We start from the raw sequence: 19,943 nt of genomic DNA on the forward strand, positions 1-19,943 counted from the left end.
CGTCCAAGTACTCTCTGAAGAGGTGGGTCTTCAGTCTGCGTTTGAAGACAGTGAGCGACTCGGCCATTTGGACACCCAGGGGCAGCTCGTTCCACCACTTTGGTGCAGGACAGAAAAAAGCCTGGACGCTTGTCTTCCACGGATTTTAAGGGATGGCGGGTCGAGCCGAGCCGTACTTGAAGCTCGAAGGGCTCTTGGTGCGGATCGGCTTTTGACCATTGCCATCAAGTACGGAGGGGCTGGCTGGTCCGTTCTTGGCTTTGTAGGCCAGCGTCAGGGTTTTGAATCTGATTCGGGCAGCAGCTACAGGAAGCCAGTGGAGAGAACGCAGCAGTGGAGTGACATGGCTGAATTTAGGAACATTGAAGACGACCCATGCCGCTGCGTTCTGGATGAGTTGCAGGGGCCTGATGGTGCGCAGAGGGAGACCAGCCAGAAGAGAGTTGCAGTAATCAAGTCTGGAAGTGACGAGAACAAGCACCTGGGTGGCCTCTCTAGAGAGGAAGGGTCGAATTCTCCGGATGTTGTACAGAAGAAATCTGCAGGACAGAGTTACGTTTGCAACATGACTTGAGAACGATAACTGATCATCCATCACTACACCAAGGCTTCGAGCTTCTGTAGAAGGAGTGACCAGTGAGTTCTCAAAGGTGATGGCAAGATCGTTTTTTGGTCCAGCAGTTCTGTCCGGGATGTACAGCAGCTCCGTCTTGCTGGGGTTGAGTTTGAGGTGGTGAGCCGCCATCCAAGACGAGACGTCGGTGAGGCATGCTGAGATACGGGCAGAAACCTGTGTGTCAGAGAATCCATGAGAGGAGATCACTTTACCAAGAGAGCGAGTGTAAAGTGAGAACAGAAGAGGACCAAGAACCGAGCCTTGTGGAACGCCAGTGGAGAAACTACAAGGAACGGACGTGTCGCCCTGCCACGTTACCTGGTATGAGCGTCCCTGCAGGTATGATGCAAACCATCGCCATGCAGAGCCGGTAATTCCAAGGCCGGCAAGGATAGACAGGAGGATCTTGTGGTCCACTGTGTCAGAAGCTGCGTCAAGAAGGATCAGAACCGAGGACAGACTGGCAGCTTTAGCTTCTAATTCTAATGTTATATAGAGTTAATTACAGGTAGATACTCTCACTGACCACTGACTTTGTTTATTTCGGTTTATTCTAATGTTATATAGAGTTAATTACAGGTAGATACTCTCACTGATCACTGCCTTTGTTTATTTCGGTTTATTCTAATGTTATATAGAGTTAATTACAGGTAGATACTCTCACTGATCACTGCCTTTGTTTATTTCGGTTTATTCTAATGTTATATAGAGTTAATTACAGGTAGATACTCTCACTGATCACTGCCTTTGTTTATTTGGGTTTATTCTAATGTTATATAGAGTTAATTACAGGTAGACACTCTCACTGATCACTGACTCTGTTTATTTGGGTTTATTCTAATGTTATATAGAGTTAATTACAGGTAGACACTCTCACTGACCACTGACTTTCTGTTTATTTGGGTTTATTTTAATGTTATATATATAGTTTTACAGATAGACACTCTCACTGATCACTGATTATGTTTATTTGGGTTTATTTTAATGTTATATATATAGTTTTACAGATAGACACTCTCACTGATCACTGATTATGTTTATTTGGGTTTATTCAAGTCAAGTCAAGTCAAGTGGGTTTTATTGTCATTTCAACTACATACAGAGAACACAGTGAAACGAAACAACGTTCCTCCAGGACCATGGTGCAACATAGACAGTGCATACAAAACACAAGTGCAACACAAACAAACAAGTGCGGACAGACAACACAACACAGTACAGACCAGAGAATAATAAATAATGACGGTAGTGTGCAAATTGTGCAATGTGCAATAAATAGAGTCCAGTGAGGTAGTAATGTTACATAGAGTCTAATGTTGTATAGAGTTAATTACAGGTAGACACTCTCACTGACCACTGACTTTGTTTATAGCTTCTTTAAGTTGCACTCATTAAGCTGACAAAGTTTGTCTATATATACATACTGCCAATAGAATAGGACTCTCGGGAGCAGATAAGCATCATGACCCTATTGGCACCATGCTGCCTAATAATGCCAGGCGTGGGCTAGTAGAGGGGTATAAAGCCCCCCAGCATTGAGGAGCTGTGGAGCAGTGGAAGAACTGTGTTCTCTGGAATGATGGTGGTGGAGCTCCATCCAGTACTTTTGGGATGAGTTGGGCAGTTGGGGATGATGAGGTGGGGTGGTGATCATCCTGACCACATCCTGACCTCACTAACTAATGTTCTTGTAGCTAAATGCAAAAAAATCCTCACAGCAATCCTCACGCCAAGTGTTTCTTTGAAAGTCCTCTCTGGATTCTGAGTATTGTGAAGTGATCCACCCCTTCAAAGTGCCAGTACTAGTCCAGTTTGCGTGTGCGTGCTGATGTGGGCACACAGTTTTATTTTGAGGCATTTTGGCATGGTGAAGCTCTGTTCCTCATAACAATGGAAACAGGGGGTCCTAAAAAAACTGTTTCCCACAGTGGGCGTGATGGAACTGGAGAAACTGAACCAGCAGTCCAATTCCTTTATTTATATTTTTATTTTAAGCACACACTCATTATTTATGTTTCATTTATATTTTGCAAAAGCCTCAGGGAGTCTTCTGCACCACAGACTAACCACAGACCCCATGTTTGTGTTTTTTATTCCATTCTACTGGAGGCCTGAAAATATTAATCTTGGAATGCCTTTCCTTACTTCTGAGATCTCACTGTTGTTTATATTAATAATACGATAATATGCACATTGAGTTTTTTTTTTTAAAGCAATAAAAATGGACTTAGTCAGTCTGACCTTTTTACTTTCTGCAGAGCTCAGGTTACATTAAACACGATTCACCAAATCATTCAATTAAAACCAACCTTGTTATTCTTGTAGTCTCTCATCAAGGACTTTTACTGCACCTAAACATCTTTTTGATGATGTCACAGTGCATCAGTGGGTGGGGCCAAATTTTATTAACCGGTAATATTACGTTTCACCCCTCCCCCTCGGACCACCTCCACGTATTATGGAAAGAAAACTTTAACCACTTTAAACTCTCAAGACCCTGCGTCCTCATTTGGGACGTTACATTTCTGCTTCTCTGCACCGTGATACTATTTTTAAAAACTTTTGGCCTCATATGGGGACATTGGTGGTTTTTTTTGCAGAAACGAGTTCCTGTACAGACTAAGTTTAGCTTTTGTGCTTATTAGGTCCTACTAATCCCAAATAGGAGAAATTAAAAATGCACACCAAGCAAAAAGTCAGGTCTCAGGAGGGTAACTGAAGAACACTGTTCAGAGACTTTTATAAATCTTTATTTATTTTTTTTATTTTTTTAACCCATTTTCTTGGGTTTCTTGGTCTTGTCCTTCAGTGAATATTTGAATTACCTGTAATTAACTCTATATAACATTAGTATAACCCCAAATAAACATGCTCAGTGGTCAGTGAGAGTGTCTACCTGTAATTAACTCTATATAACATTAGTATAACCCCAAATAAACATGCTCAGTGGTCGATAAGAGTGTCTACCTGTAATTAACTCTATATAACATTTGAATAAACCCAAATAAACCGAGTCAGTGATCAGTGAGAGTGTCTACCTGTAATTAAAACTATATAACATTAGAATAAACCCAAATAAACATAGTCAGTGGTCAGTGAGAGTGTCTACCTGTAATTAACTCTATATAACATTAGAATAAACCTTAATAAACGTAAAGTCAGTGGTCAGTGAGAGTGTCTACCTGTAATTAACTCTATATAACATTAGAATAAACCCTAATAAACATAAAGTCAGCGGTCAGTGAGAGTGTCTACCTGTAATTAACTCTATATAACATTAGAATAAACCCAAATAAACATAAAGTCAGTGGTCAGTGAGAGTGTCTACTTCTATTTAACTCTGTTCATTTGGTTTTATTCAAATGTTACATAAAGTCAATAGTCAGTGAGAGTAAGTGTCTACCGGTAAATTTTAATTTTAAGTTTAGCTTTTGTGCTTATTAGGTCCTACTAATCCCAAATAGAAGAAATTTAAAAAGTCAGGTCTCGGGAGGTTAACTGAAGAAGACTGTTCAGAGACTTTTATAAATCTTTTTTTTTATTATTTATTTATTATAAAACCCATTTCCAGTCTAAGATTAGAGGATCTTTAAATTAAATTGTCTATGTAAACTAGCTGAGGTTTATAGCAAAGCACTTTTGTAAGTCGCTCTGTTTGTACAAATGTGCGAGTAATCCTAGCAACCCATGCTCAGAACTACCTCAACTGTTTCCACAGAGCTTCAGTTCCTCTGTCCGAATAAATGAATAGAGCTGAAACTGTACTATAGTGAAAGTATGGTACTGTATCCCAATCTAACTCAATTAAAAGAGCTGAAACTGTACTATAGTGAAAGTATGGTACTGTATCCCAATCTAACTCAATTAAAGAGCTGAAACTGTGCTGTAGTGAAAGTATGGTACTGTATCCCAATCTAACTCAATTAAAAGAGCTGAAACTGTACTATAGTGACCGTATGGTACTGTATCCCAATCTAACTCTATTAAAGAGCTGAAACTGTACTATAGTGAAAGTATGGTACTGTATCACAATCTAACTCAATTAAAGAGCTGAAACTGTACTATAGTGAAAGTATGGTACTGTATCCCAATCTAACTCAATTAAAGAGCTGAAACTGTACTATAGTGAAAGTATGGTACTGTATCCCAATCTAACTCAATTAAAGAGCTGAAACTGTACTATAGTGAAAGTATGGTACTGTATCCCAATCTAACTCAATTAAAGAGCTGAAACTGTGCTGGAGTGAAAGTATGGTACTGTATCCCAATCTAACTCAATTAAAGAGCTGAAACTGTACTATAGTGAAAGTATGGTACTGTATCCCAATCTAACTCAATTAAAAGAGCTGAAACTGTACTATAGTGAAAGTATGGTACTGTATCCCAATCTAACTCAATTAAAGAGCTGAAACTGTGCTGGAGTGAAAGTATGGTACTGTATCCCAATCTAACTCAATTAAAGAGCTGAAACTGTACTATAGTGAAAGTATGGTACTGTATCCCAATCTAACTCAATTAAAAGAGCTGAAACTGTACTATAGTGAAAGTATGGTACTGTATCCCAATCTAACTCAATTAAAGAGCTGAAACTGTGCTGGAGTGAAAGTATGGTACTGTATCCCAATCTAACTCAATTAAAGAGCTGAAACTGTACTATAGTGAAAGTATGGTACTGTATCCCAATCTAACTCAATTAAAGAGCTGAAACTGTACTATAGTGAAAGTATGGTACTGTATCTCAATCTAACTCAATTAAAGAGCTGAAACTGTACTATAGTGAAAGTATGGTACTGTATCCCAATCTAACTCAATTAAAGAGCTGAAACTGTACTATAGTGAAAGTATGGTACTGTATCCCAATCTAACTCAATTAAAGAGCTGAAACTGTACTATAGTGAAAGTATGGTACTGTATCTCAATCTAACTCAATTAAAGAGCTGAAACTGTGCTGGAGTGAAAGTATGGTACTGTATCCCAATCTAACTCAATTAAAGAGCTGAAACTGTACTATAGTGAAAGTATGGTACTGTATCCCAATCTAACTCAATTAAAGAGCTGAAACTGTACTATAGTGAAAGTATGGTACTGTATCCCAATCTAACTCAATTAAAAGAGCTGAAACTGTACTATAGCGACCGTATGGTACTGTATCCCAATCCAACTCTATTAAAGAGCTGAAACTGTACTATAGTGAAAGTATGGTACTGTATCCCAATCTAACTCAATTAAAGAGCTGAAACTGTACTATAGTGAAAGTATGGTACCGTATCCCAATCCAACTCTATTAAAGAGCTGAAACTGTACTATAGTGAAAGTATGGTACCGTATCCCAATCTAACTCAATTAAAGAGCTGAAACTGAACTATAGTGAAAGTATGGTACTGTATCCCAATCTAACTCAATTAAAGAGCTGAAACTGTACTATAGTGAAAGTATGGTACTGTATCCCAATCTAACTCAATTAAAGAGCTGAAACTGTACTATAGTGACCGTATGGTTCTGTACCCTTATATAACTCATTCTCTCGCTTTCTCTGCAGACAGTGCGTTTCTGGCGAGGCAGAAAGCTAAAGCAGATGCTGAGTTTTATACGGCTCAGAGAACAGCCGAGGCCAATAAGGTGAGTGAGCAGTAAATCACTAAACCTGCCTTCTCCGTCCATCTGTTCCTCCACCCCCTCTCGCTTCATCTGCCTGTCTTTGAAATCTTCAGTTTTCCTGTATTGATTTTTATTCATTTTTACATCTTTTGTTTGTCTTTCATTTTTATTCTTATTATTTATTTCTTCTGGCCTTTCGTTCTTCCTGGTTATTTTCGCTTTCTCTTTTTCTGCCAGTTCTTTGTGTCTTTTCTCTTATTATTCTTTTTTAATCTTTCATTGTTTTCTTTTCTTAGTCTTGTGTTTTTAAAAATATTTTTAATCTCAGTTTGGTACTGTCAGTCAACCCACCCGTGCTTAGCTCACCCTAGCATGTGCAACGCTTCCAACACCAGGAGGGTAAGGACTGAATCTTCTCCAATACATGTGAAACTAGCCAATGCCTCTTTTTTCCGCTGTCGGGCAGCCGACATCGCACCAGCTAACAGATGCCTAACATCACTTTAAAAATGATTGGGAGAAGGAGAGATGATGGAGAGAGAGCATCTACCATCTACCCACCCGGAGAGAGCACGGCCGGTTGTGCTCTCTCAGGCTCTGGCTGCTGATGGCAAAGCAGCATGGCTTGAGGGTCCAACTTGTGAACCTATAGCACTTTAGACCACTGAGCCACTCTGAGCCCTTTTATTCATTTTTAAATTTCCTCTGTATTCTTTCTCTCTCTCTCTCTCTCTTTGTTCTCTTTGTGTATTCCACTCTTTCCTCTCATCTTTCCTTTAATGTTCTGTTTATCTTCCTTTTGTTTCTGTCTCTCATGTCCTGCCTCTCTCTGTCCTGCAGTTGAAGCTGACTCCTGAGTACCTGCAGCTGATGAAGTTTAAGGCGATCGCCGCCAACAGTAAGATCTATTTCGGCAGCGAGATTCCTCACATGTTCATGGACTCTGGGCCGAGCAGCTCTTCCAGAACCTCCCAGGCTATAGACATCCTGTCTGAGGACATCCTGAACCTGGACTGACCGAGAGGAGGAGAGAGAGTGAGAGAAAGAGAGAGACTGCTGAGCAGATATACAGGTGCTGGCAGAGCTTATAGGAGCCTGAGGGTGGAGCACTATTAGACCAAAAGACCAGCTCCTTCATTCGGGCTGTGGAGGGTCTTGACCGTATGATGTGGCTGTATGATTGGGGTTGGGGTTTGTTCTTTAGGTGGAAGTGTTTGATTCAGAACAGCACCTCCTCTGTCCTCCACCATCACAGCAGAACAGCAGATCTCTGTTCAAACACACACACACACACACACACACACACACACACACACACTCTCCTCCCTCTGTTTCTCTCCCACGTTCCCTACTGTCTCTCTCTCTCTCTCTCTCTCTCTATCTGTCTTCTCTCTCTCTCTCTCTCTCTCTCTCTCTCTCTCTCTCTCTCTCTCTCTCTCTCTCTCTCTGTCTTCTCTCTCTCTCTCTCTCTCTCTCTCTCTGTCTGTCTTCTCTCTCTCTCTCTCTCTCTCTCTCTCTCTCTCTGTCTTCTCTCTCTCTCTCTCTGTCTTCTCTCTCTCTCTCTGTCTGTCTTCTCTCTCTCTCACTTATTTGCTCATTTTTTTCCTCTGTATTCTCTCTCTCTCTCGCTCGCTCATTTCTTTCTCTCTTTGTTCTCACTCCCTTTTCTCTCTGTTTTTCTCTAGTTTCTTTCTTACTTTCCTTTTTTTTTGGCTTATTCTCTCTTGCTCTCGTGCTTCTTGTTTTGCTTTCGCGCTTTCTTTTTTTTAGCTTTGGTTTCCCCTCTCTCTTTCTTTCTCATTTTTCCTTCTGTTCTGATCCTCTCTGTTTCTCTTTCTCTGTTCTTGCTCTCGTCCTTTCATCTCTCTCTCTCTCTGTATTCTCTCTCTCTCACTCATTTGCTCATTTCTTTCCTGTGTACACTGTGTTTTCTCACCCGCTGTTTCTTACTGTTCTTCCCTTTTTTTTCTTTTTGGCTTATTCTCTCTTATTCTTTTGCTCTCGTGCTTTCTGTGTTTTTGCTTTGGTTTCCCTTTTCGTCTCTCTCTCTCTCTCTCTCTTTTACTTTCTCTTTTGCTCTCGCGCTTCCTGTTTATTTTTCTCTTTCTTTCTCTTTTTCTCTCCATCTTTCTGTTTCTCTGCCTGTGCTCACTCATTTCTCTCTCTCTCTCTCTCTCTCTCTCTCTCTCTTTCTATCTCTCTCTCTCTCTGCTCGTTTCCCTTCTCTCTCTTTGCCCTCTCTTTCTCTTAGACTCTCCATCAGTCTTCTGGATCCCTGACCATTCCAGGACTTTTGAAGATGTCTCCCCATGGTTCTGGAATTCAGACTGTGGTTTGGGACTCCTGGTGTCCAGCTGCCTCCGTCCCCCTTCCTCATGTTTGCACAGCAGCGCTAATCTGGCTCTCTGTGCTGCTGCTGCTGCAACAATCATATTCATACAGAAGTCCCTACAGAAGCGTCCCTCTGGAAAGTCCCTGACTTATCATCCGGCCGCGGGCAGCGCTGACGTTGGTGTTGGGCCATATCTACATGAATGATGCTTGACGTGCACTAAATAAACTTTGGGTCTCATTCTGACCAGCTCATAGTTTCCAACCAGACAGAACCGGTTTGGGTTTGTGTGTCTCAGCGCTGCCGTGTACTCCGGAACCAAAGTACTGCCAAGGCTTTGGATCCTCCAATACAGGAATTCTGGACTCCAATATTTTTATGTATTCGTCTCTCCATGCTGATGCACTCTTACTGAAAGAGGGTTCTTTAAGTGGCTCATTAAATGGTTCTAGGCCTGGTTAATTGGTTCTTCATACACTCTAAAAAAGAAACATGCTTCAGAGGGTTCTTTGAGCGACGCCACAGAAGAACCATAAGAACCTTTGATTCTGTAAAGAACTGTTTTTGTAAATGAGATGTGTAACGGAGTGTGGAGAACTCCAAGTTAATATGGGTTCTTCATACGTACACATACAACTCTATTACAAATATGGTTCTTTGTGAACCCAAGCATGGTTCTTCTATGGAAAAACCCTTTAAAGGTCTAAAGAACCTTCACTTGGTGAGAAGGTTCTTCACACTCCTCACACATCTCTATTACAAACATGGATCTATATGGATCCAAAAGTGGTCCTTTCACCCCAGAACCCTTTAAAAGGTCTAAAGAACCTCTACCTGATGAAAAGGTTCTTCACTCTCCTCTCACATCACGATTACAAACCAGGTTCTCAATTAAATCAAAAGCTTTTATTTTATGGTGGAACCTTTTTTACTATTATTATTATTATTATTATAGGTCTAAAGAACCTTCACCTAATGGTCCTAATGGAACAAAAAGTGGTTCCTCAATGGTTGCATCTTTTGAAGGCCTAAAGAACCTTGACTTAGTGAGAAGGTTCTTCACACTCCTCACACATCTCTAATATAAACATGCTTCTTAATTCTATGGTGTCGCTTAAAGAACCATTTGAAGCTCCTGTAAACTCCTGTAGATGGTTCTTTTAGGAAAACCCACCAAAAAAAAGGTCAGAGAACCCTTTTTCAGTACTTTTAGTAATCTGCTGATTATCTGACTCCAACAGGTCTGAGTTAACATATTGTCTCTACTTTAGTAAAATTTCAGTTTTTAAAAATGTTTTATGAAAAAAAAAATCAGATTTGGAGATTTGTTGGAGAGCAGGGCTCAACCCAACACTGTAGCTCTCTTCGTTATCTGATCATCATCTTCTTCTTATAGCAGGTTTGGGCAGCTATCAGACTGCTGTCCCTCCAGAATCCCCCTTTAAGACCTTTTTCTTTGCTATTAAAGAGTGCCATTTAAAGCAGCCATAACATTAAAACCACCTGCCTAATGGTGTGTAGGTCAGAACTAAGCTCTGATCCAATGAGGCATGGACTAAATCTCTGAAGCCATCCTGTGCTATCTGGACACCTTCAGACATTGGCAGGAGATCCTTTAAGGCCTGCATGTTGCGAGGTGGGACCTCCATGAGCATCAGTGAACCGCTCACAGCTTCACCAACTGTCCCTTCAAGACCTGCCTGATGCTTTGGAGATGTTCTGACCCAGTCGTCTAGACCATTCTCACTGCTTTTAACACGTCACACGCAATGCATCCACCCCTCGACAGAAGACACTGGAACCATGTTATTCACGTCACCTGGTACTAATGTTATGGCTGATCGGTATACAGCTCACAGTGAGATCTAGCAAGGCTGAAGTACAGCCTCCAAACATGGTGGTGGTAGCTTTACACACTGGTGCTGTGACCAAGACCCACAGTGTGAACAATAAGGGACTCCCTATATACTTGACATTGACCGTAGCAGATGTTTGGACACAACCATGACCGCTGTTCTTGTACATTGTCTAACCAGTGAAGCAGAGCTCAGTCCAAAAGTATGTGGACACCATGTGAAATCAAGGATGTCCGCTGAGAGTTTGTCCCACTGCAGTAACCGCCTCTACTCTTCTCAAAAGACTTCATACCAACTGTTGCATTTGATTCACACCTAGGAGGATTTGATTGCATTCAGCCACATGAAGGAGCATCAGAGAGGTCAGGTACTGATCTGATGTTAGATGATTTCTTCTAGCGTTCCAAACCATCCCAACGGTATCGGATGGAGCTCCATCATCACTCCAGAAAAAAAGTGATTTGATTGGTCAGTGCTTTTTTTTTATTATCGTGATTTAATTAAGCTGCACCTAAAACTAGCTGAGGTCACTAATTACAAAGGATGTCTAGATACTTGGACACACAGTGTGGCTTTACAACAGACCAGAGGGCTAGTAAACCAGGGGACCACAGTCCAGGCCAGTATAATGCTTAGCTGTTTGTTTGTTTGTTTTTTGTAATTAATTAATGAGTTAATCAATTAATATCACTTAATTTCACCTCTAATAAAAGCAGAGTTCACTGTAGGAGCACTTAATGAAGTACTAAAGGGCAGCCAGGTCAGGGCGTAACTGTAGGGGCACCTAAAATATAGTCTTACTGATTTGTTTGTTGATTTGTTTGTTTGTTTGTTTGTTTATTATTTTTTATTTATTTTGGGAACAAGGAAAACACACACCTGTGTCGATGCACTCTGTATTTTTATCAATTTAAATTTTCAACCTGATTAAACTGATTAAATTCTTGGTAAAGGTAAAGGTGCACGTATCAGTGTCCTACACACACACACACACACACACACACACACACACACACACACACACTAGTGTACTAGGGGCAGTGATCACACACACACCCACCCAGATCAGTGGGCAGCCAACTCCAGTGCCCGGGGAACAGAGCGAAGGGTAAAGGGCCTTGCTCAAGGGCCCAACAGTGGCAGCTTACCGAGCCCGGGTCTCGAACCCACAACCCTGTGATCAATAGCCCGGAGCTCTAACCGAGCAGCACACAAGCAAACAGCTGAACCATATGAGAGTCCTTTGTCCTTTGTTTTGAGAATTACTGAGAAATGCGTTCAGCCATAACATTAGTACCACCTGTCTAATATTCCTTAGGTCTTCCCTGTGAGGCCACAACAGATCAGATGGGCTCCGAAGTTGTCCTGTGGTATCCTTGTTGTGAGGTGGGACCTCCATGAGCATCAGTGAGCAGCCTTTTTACCAGGAGCCACTGCATACCAAGAAAACAGTCCAAAAGTATGTGGACACCATCTCTTCCAGAGTTTCCTCTGAAATCAAGGAGCCACTGCATACCAAAAAACCACCCTACAAGACCTGCCTGATGTTCTGGAGATGTTCCGACCCTATCGTCTAGAACATCACAGCTTGGTTCTGGTCAGATTCGTACGCTACGTCCATTTTTCCTGCTGCAACACCTTTCCTTCACCTTCAAGAACTGACTGTTCACTCGCTGCCTAATATCTCCACCCTTGACAGGAGCTGCTGTAGATGAAGATACTCACCACGTTGTACTAATGTTATGGCTGATCGGTATAAATAATAATAAGATTTGGTGTTTTAGCGTAAAGGAACTCGACTTTATTGAATTTATTGAGGTCAGGTACTGATCTGATGTTGGATGGTTACTTCTAGCATCCCAAGGTATTGGATGAAGCTCCATCATCACTCCAAAAAAAAGAGATTTGATTGGTCGGTGCTTTTTATTAGAAGATATTAGAAGAAACTTTTTGAGAAACTTTTCTTTCGTTTGAAACTAAGGTGCTTTGAGGAACCTTTCTTCTGAAAAGAGTTTAAAATGGAAGAACCTCCAAAAGTTCCTCAAGGATCTTCTGCTTTTAACAGGGCATAGTGATGAGCCCAGCTGTCAGCCACTGGAACTCCTTGATGTCTTTTGCAATGCTGGAGAAGATGAAACGGAAACTCCATGTGAAGCATTGCTCTTGTCTGCAAGTGCGTCAGTTCAGGAGTTCAGCCTGATTTGGTGGGAGTTGGGCCGTAACCCAAGACCCTGTTTACACCTGCTCACTTCATGTGACCGGTGTCTGGGTTGTATGCTGGTCAGATTTTAGCCATATGTATTTACTCTGGGAGAGTAGACTGAAATCCGATTGCTGTGTGGGATGGAATATGCAAATTAGCTTGTTGCACAGTGAATATTACTGAAGATTGGGTTGTACTGGGAGGAGCTTTGGTTGCCGAACCAAAGCTCCTGTCTTGGAGAGACTGATGCGTTCGCAGTGCTAAAACGGGGCTCAAATACCCCCTCCTGAAGTGGTGTTGTGAGTTGTGGTGGTTTTCCATCACTGTGTTCATCATTAGAACATCTCCAAAGTTCTCCTCTCTCATGGAGTCTAGTATTATTTAGAGTTCTCCTCAGATCAACACCTGGTTTGGTGGTAAATCAGGGCTTAATGATGGTAAATCAGGTGAGCTGCTGCTGATGCTGCTGCTGCTGCTGCTGGAGGTGAACACATCCTCCACGCTGTGCTGGCTGGACTGGGGGGCGTCCAGGAGAAACCTGGAGGAACCGAGCTCTGTTCTTCAGACTAGCTCACCGACAAGATCTCACTACTTTCTTTCTTCAGAATGAGAAGCTCTTGTTTCTCCTTTTTACTGGATTAATTTATGTTCACCTGCTTTATCTGTTCTGATGAGATCTGGATCTGTAAAACTCTTCTACTGGAGAAACTCTCTCACTGCTGAGAGTCGGGGGTTAGGGGAATGTGATGAGGTGTCTGAAAGCTCTGCATGGTGCTGGATCACTGGTATTTGTGTTGAGTTCTCATGTAGTTAAGAGCTTGTTTGCTTGTTTGTTCTCCTGAGCAGGCTAATGATTTGATTATGTGCCGTTTCAGTGGATTTCTTTCGTACGTCTGCAGCTGCTTGTCTACACACATATATGGGTTCTTATCAGGCTGGGAAATTATTCCAAATTGAGGCCTAATGCAGGTTCTCTAATCACAGGCTCAGACATCTCAACAAATCATTCCCAAAATGTCAGATTGCAAACATTTTTAACCCATGTGTGAGTTTAACCCATTCACGTCTAGCAGCTGAATGTAGGGTGATTAGGAGAACATCCATTGATTTTGAGGAATTTTCATAGTTTTGTCAGATTATTTTTTTTTTTTAGGCTCTGCTGACATTTGGGCCAAATTTCAGATTTCAAATTTTTGGGTTCATTTATCAACTTTTGGTGAAACCCCAATACATAAGACCAACCTGATGCTGTTTGATTTGTAGTATTTTTACATTTTTATTAAATATATGTTTATTTTTTTGGCTCATGATTGTCAAATATAAATGTGTTACGCTGGTAAAAGGATGGTAATTTTTTATTTGACATATAATTGGTTAATAAAAGGTTTCATCCTGCTGATCGGTCTATGAGGTATGGATATGAGCCATGTTTTCCTTTCTGCCATTCCAAAATATATGAAGGTGTTTGTGGAGTGTAATTACAGTGCCTATAAAAGTACCCAAACTTCTGCAGGTTTTCCCCTTTTACTGTTTTAGTAAAAACAGTATTAATAGATCCCTAGTTCCTCGTTTTATTAACGGATCCTGAGTCACTCGTTAATATGCTGCCTCCATATTTTCCATGAAGTAATGGGGGTGGCCATTTTTACATTTACATTAAGGTAATCTGTAGCCGAGGCTCTTCTCCAGAGCTGATCTGCCTCTAAGTCCTCTCAGAAGAGGAGGGTCTTCAGTCTGGGTTTGAGGACAGCGAGTGTTGGACTCTGCTGTTCGGACACCCAGGGGAAGTTCGTTCCACCACTTCGGTGCAGGACAGAAAAAAGTCTGGACGCTCGTCTTCCGTAGATCTTAAAGGATGGCGGGTCGAGCCGAGCCGAGCCGTACTTGAAGCTGGAAGGGCTCTCGGTGTAGATCAGCTTTAATTGACCATCACCATCAAGTACGGAGGGCCTGGCTGGTCCAGTCTTGGCTCTGTAGGCCAGAGTCAGGGGTCTGAATCTGATGAGGAAGAGAGCCTGAACATGGCTGAACTTGGTTAACATTCAAGACAACCCACATTGGCCCAAACTTGATATCCTAACTATAGTGGATACCCATGTGTCCCCTCTGTCCTCTTTAAAAAAATAAATAAATAAATAAATAAAATATGGTCGCCCTATCTGGATATAATCAAATGTTTTTAAGATGACAATCAGCATCACGATCAATGTGCAAATGCATCAGGTTTGTTTAGATGTTGAATGGCTTTGTGGTGAGGAAGCAGGAAAGATCTTCTTCTGTTGATTCGTCCATGACGATCATATTAGTGCAGGAGTCGCTGCATTGGTGTCGTGAGTAAGAAGCCTGGACTGCGATGGACTGGAAACGTATCGTCTTTAGTGACGAATCCAGGTTCAATTTGGGATCTGATGGCGGTCGGGTTTGAGGATGTAGGGTCGATGGTGAGCAAAACGCCACTGGGAGGAAATCTTAGGGTTTCCTCAATACCAAGAACTTCTTGGTATTCTTGGTAATTCTCTTGGTAACCTTGGGGAAACCCCAAGATTTTCTCCCAGTGGAGTTATGGGTCTTATGGACTTGTGGGTTGCTGCAATCAGGCACAGGAACATTTGGGAGCTCACGGTTTGTTAAAAACAGGTAGGAAAAATGGAAGAACCTTCAAAAGTTCCTCAATGAACTTATACTTTTAACCAAATTGGGAGAAAATGGATCTGAAATCATCTCAAAACTCTGGTTGAACGAGTCTTGGGCCTCAGGCAGTGAATTCACAAGCATGTGGTGTGAGAACGATCTGTGAAGAGCCTTCAGAGAGGCATTGAACTCTTCATTCACCACATCTCTGAAGACAATGCTACAGTGCAGTTACCTTCATGTTCTAGGAGTGAGGACAGCAAGTCTGGAGGTTCTCTGGAGTTTAAGAGGCTCAAGAGGGATGACCTCACCTGGTGTCCTCCCTAGACCAAGTTCTGCTCAAACCCATTCAAACATGGCCAATCTTCTGATGTACTAATCAGCTCTGTCAGCTGTGGGTTTTTTAACGTCTGTTTTGCTGATGTTTCGCAAGGCCTTGTTTGAAGTCTTCGATTATGTTGGCTCAATCTCTCAGCCCTCCAAGAGGTCATCTAAACAACTTCACTCAAGCTGATAAAATAAAGGGCTTTTGGAAACGTTGCTAAGGGTTCCTGAAGAGTGTGCCAAAAAAGGAAGATCAGACTCTATCCCACTTCACTCCCAGATGCTGGAAGGTCTAAGAAGCTCCACTGCAGTTCTAGGAGATTGTCCTCGATATGTTAGTAGTTTTTGAGCTCATATCTTCTGGAATTGCTCTTTACAGCACTGGTTCAAGAGGGCATTGAGTCTACATCTCTACACGAATCTACAGCAAGATGAAAACTTCAAACATTTCCAACCTGTTCTCACATACAAACGTCCACATAGGTTGACTGTTCCGGTCTAAATTATGACCTTTTTGGTCTTTTTCTGCCTGTCCAGTGGGAGCGCTCTCGAGCAAAATACACGCCAACACACTTTGTAGCGCTTGGAGAAAATCTTGGGGTTTCCTCAATACCAAGAGCAAGAAGAATGGACGAACGTGCAAGAACACAAGGATGGAGAACATCTATAGAGATATGCTGTGGACTTGCTATAAAGGGTAACCATTGAAGTAGGTTGAATAGAACAGGTGGCAGATTCACTGTGGCCACACCCACTGAGTGGCAGCGTTAGCGTTCAGAGGCGAATGTCGCTAAAACAGGAAAGAGCTGTTGTGCGACTGACTGTACAAACAGGTCCAGAGCTTTCTTCTACAGACTGCTAAAAGCTAATAAAAAGATGAGCTAACGGATTTGCTGCAGTTCTGGAAATCACGCTCTGGGAAGAGAGCCTGAAAACAAGCCCAGTTGTGAGTTTAGCGACATGCTAAGTTCAAGTAAGTGAGAAAGCAAGCAAACCTGGATGAGCCAGTCTGCTGACTGAGCCTGAAAACCATGGAAAACACTCCTAATGCCATTCCCTCGACTCTGTGCTCTCAGATATGAGGCTCTGTCCTCTGATCTGGTGGGATTTGAGCCTTAGTTAGCTGGACGTTCCTAGCTGCACATTGCTGTCCATGGACCGTTGGTTCCTTGGTCATGTGGATGGATCTCTGTCGAGTCCAGCTGCCTTTAACTCGAGGAGATGGTCGCTGAATAAAGAATAAAGATCTGTTGTTTGTAAACTAAGGTTCGACACGTGAGGTGTGCTACTGCCACCTACTGACCGGCACTGTTTCTTAAAAATACGAGAAATTTGAGCGTCTGTAGTTGTCCAATTAGCGCCCCCCCCCCCTTGCCTGACTTACTACAGAGTCCGCAGTGGTGGTGGTGCTGCCCTCGACCTTCCTACTCCTCGCTGGCTAGCGACACTAGCGCTGAGCATGTTTAGTCAGTGTAGACATGGCAGGAAGTGTGTGACTGGGTAGCAGCATCAACCAGCGATAAGACATTCTGAGCTTTTCGGCTTTCGTAAGCTAGTCTACACCGAACCACCCTCATGACTGTCCCATTCAAATGACTAGCGTTAGACTAGCGTTAGACTAGCATTAGCTCTTTATGGCTTTTGCACTGTGCATGCCCGCACATGTCCGGCACAAATTGGGCTGGGGATGCGAATCGGGTAACGACGGTGTCTTCTGGCATTGCTTTAGCACTGAATGCAGTGAATGCTGGGTAATTCCGTTCATTTTTGTCATCAGCAAGTCATCAAATGATGCAGCCTTGGTTTTCAGGGTGGAGAAGGAACATCTGGGAACCGTTCTTGGTAAAGGCAAATTGGGCAGTGGACGATGACGTCAGGCAAGAAGGCAGGAACTGCTTTCAGGAATTTTTTGGAGCGAAATTGATGGAAATGGTACGGATTCTAAATTTCACCATGGTTACGGTTATGTAAGATTAAGTACGGCGGTTAGGTTTAGGTGTAGATTAAGATAATCAAATTACATTTTCGCAGTTCTCAGCTGTGAGTCGACTCCAAGAAGAGTCACCTGTAGTCTCTTCTTGGCCACTAGAGGGCGCCTTTCCTCTGAACGTAGCATTCGATCGTTTTGCAGGACGAGAACAATTGACCAGCATGGACGTTCTCACCAGGAAATGTCCACTTTTCATCAGGGCAGGGGCAAGTTTGCTCTTTCTGAAGGCCTCAGAGAGCTCTCTGGATCTGAGTGATCCAGAGTGATCATCTTCACCCCTCACTTCAATCATCAATCAACAGCAGACCAGACTAAACATCTGAGGCTTAAATCAGACCGACTGCTCCAGAATCCTGATTCTGAGTAATAATGTGAGGTTTGAACTTTATCTTCACAGGAAAATGACATTTCTATTAATTCCATTTTATTAAAGAAGTTTCTTCAGATGTGTTTAGTGAGTTTAGTGAGATTACCTCCGTCTCTCAGTGAAGATCACATGAAGAAGATCAGATCTCCAGATGTTTACATGTGATCAAAAGGAAGGTTTTCATGAGGTGTCCTAACTTACTCAAATCCCTGTAACAGCCCATGGTCAGACGTTCTGCTGAGACTTGCATCACTACGGAGTTGTAAATGACTAACGCTGTCAGTTTATAAAGGCCAAGCATTCCAATGTGTATCTTCATGAAACTCCAAGGAACTGTGACCAAACTCAAACATTCAGACGTATCACAACTTAATAACTTCCACGCAGCTTATCAGTAGTGCCTGAACAATAAGCCTTATGGTAAATATGTGAGTAATGCAGTACGCTGTAAGTCTAATGTCTGACACATACAGTCATTTGAATGAATCAGCACACACACTTTTTTGAACATATTTAAACAGCTGGAGATCTGATAATCTTCATGTGATCTTCACTGAGAGACGGAGGTAATCTAACTACACTCACTAACTAAACACACCTGAAAAAAAATAAAATCATCACAGCTGGCCAGTAAACGATTAAATATTTACCAATAACGTCTTTCGCAATGTTTATACAGTTCCAAATTCAACTGTTTCTCAGTGTTCTTAAGTAATCACAGTCTTTAACCATTAAGGTTTCTCCAGTTTAAGAGTCCTTACCACAGTGGAAGGGTACATTTTAACCTACAGTACGTGTCGCGAGTTGATTCAGTGTCTGGAATCAAAGAATCCAGGAATCGAAGCTATCAGTCCGGTGCACGCAACTGACCTTCTAGGTTCAATGCTTTGGGCTTGGCTCAGCTTTAAATGAATGCAAAAATGTGCAATGCTCAACTCCACGTACCTGTCAAAAAAGAAAGAAAAAAGAAAAAAAGGAAACCTAACGTACAGTGTGTATAAAAAGTATTTATTTATTGCTTTTATATATGGAATCATGGTCAATGTCATTTGTAATAATTAATTTCAAGTCAAGTCAAGTCAAGTTTGGTTTTATTGTCATTTCAGCTACATACAGAGTACACAGTGAAACGAAACAACGTTCCTCCAGGACCATGGTGCAACATAGACACAGTGCATACAGAACACAAGTGCAACACAGTACAAGTGCGGACAGATAATATAATAATAATAATAAATAATTAGGGGTAGTGTGCAAATTATGCAGTGTGTAATAAATAATGAGTCCAGTGAGGTAGTAAAGTTATTAGTGCAAAATGCTTCCCATATTGTCTGGGTTTAGTCTCTGGAGTTGAGAAGTCTGATGGCTTGTGGGAAGAAGCTGTTGCAGAGTCTGGTCGTGTTGGACCGGATGCTGCGGTACCTTCTTCCTGATGGCAGGAGGGAGAACAGTCTGTGTGAAGGGTGGGTGGAGTCCTCCACAATGCTGGTTGCTTTGCGGATGCAGCGGGCAGTGTAAATGTCCATGACAGAGGGAAGAGAGAGACTCCGATGATCCTCTCAGCTGTCCTCACAATGCGTTGGAGGGTCTTGCAGTCAGAGGCTGCACAGGTCCCAAACCAGGCAGTGATGCAGTAAAAAAATGATTTCTACAAAGTAATGTCAATTAAATAAGAATATGTTACATATGAAGTTACATTTATAGGGGTAACTGGCCTAATTCAATAGAGGCCCAGGCAATTGGTGTTAGCAATGCAGGCGAAAAAATCCGATCTGTTGGGATGACCGTCCTCACTGTTATTTGTGAGATCAGTGATCAGATCGAATTTGTGTGTCCAGACTTTCAACCTACCTGCATGGGTTTCTGTGGTAACAACGCAGCTACTATCTAACGAGCTGCTTTCATACGTGGAAGCAGGACAGATGGAGGTCGTTCTGGATTCTGTGTGGGTGTTGTCGGTCACGTTGCGAGGGACGCCAAAGAAACTTGGATATACAATGTGAGTGTCCAGACTGACACCCAGCTG

The 19,943-nt window shown here is 42.1% G+C and overlaps 1 protein-coding gene across 2 annotated transcripts in view; it reads left to right on the forward strand.

The window, feature by feature from the left end:
* Positions 1-14,004, forward strand: part of erlin2 (ER lipid raft associated 2) — a 41,561-nt gene extending 27,557 nt beyond the window's left edge. Inside the window, exons 11-13 of one of the 2 annotated variants that reach the window (XR_011977970.1) lie at positions 6,156-6,235; positions 7,055-7,286; positions 8,466-14,004. Coding sequence is in view for 1 of the 2 variants with exons in the window: in XM_072664819.1 (XP_072520920.1) it covers positions 6,156-6,235; positions 7,055-7,231 (257 nt within the window). In the remaining variant the exon portion in view is untranslated. Of the gene's footprint in view, positions 1-6,155; positions 6,236-7,054 lie in introns of both variants that reach the window. The other variant, XM_072664819.1, reaches the window with a different exon arrangement.
* Positions 14,005-19,943: the final 5,939 nt, after the last annotated feature.

This window comes from Salminus brasiliensis, chromosome 20 (genome assembly GCF_030463535.1).
Source record: "Salminus brasiliensis chromosome 20, fSalBra1.hap2, whole genome shotgun sequence".
Classification (NCBI taxonomy): Eukaryota; Metazoa; Chordata; class Actinopteri; order Characiformes; family Bryconidae; genus Salminus; species Salminus brasiliensis.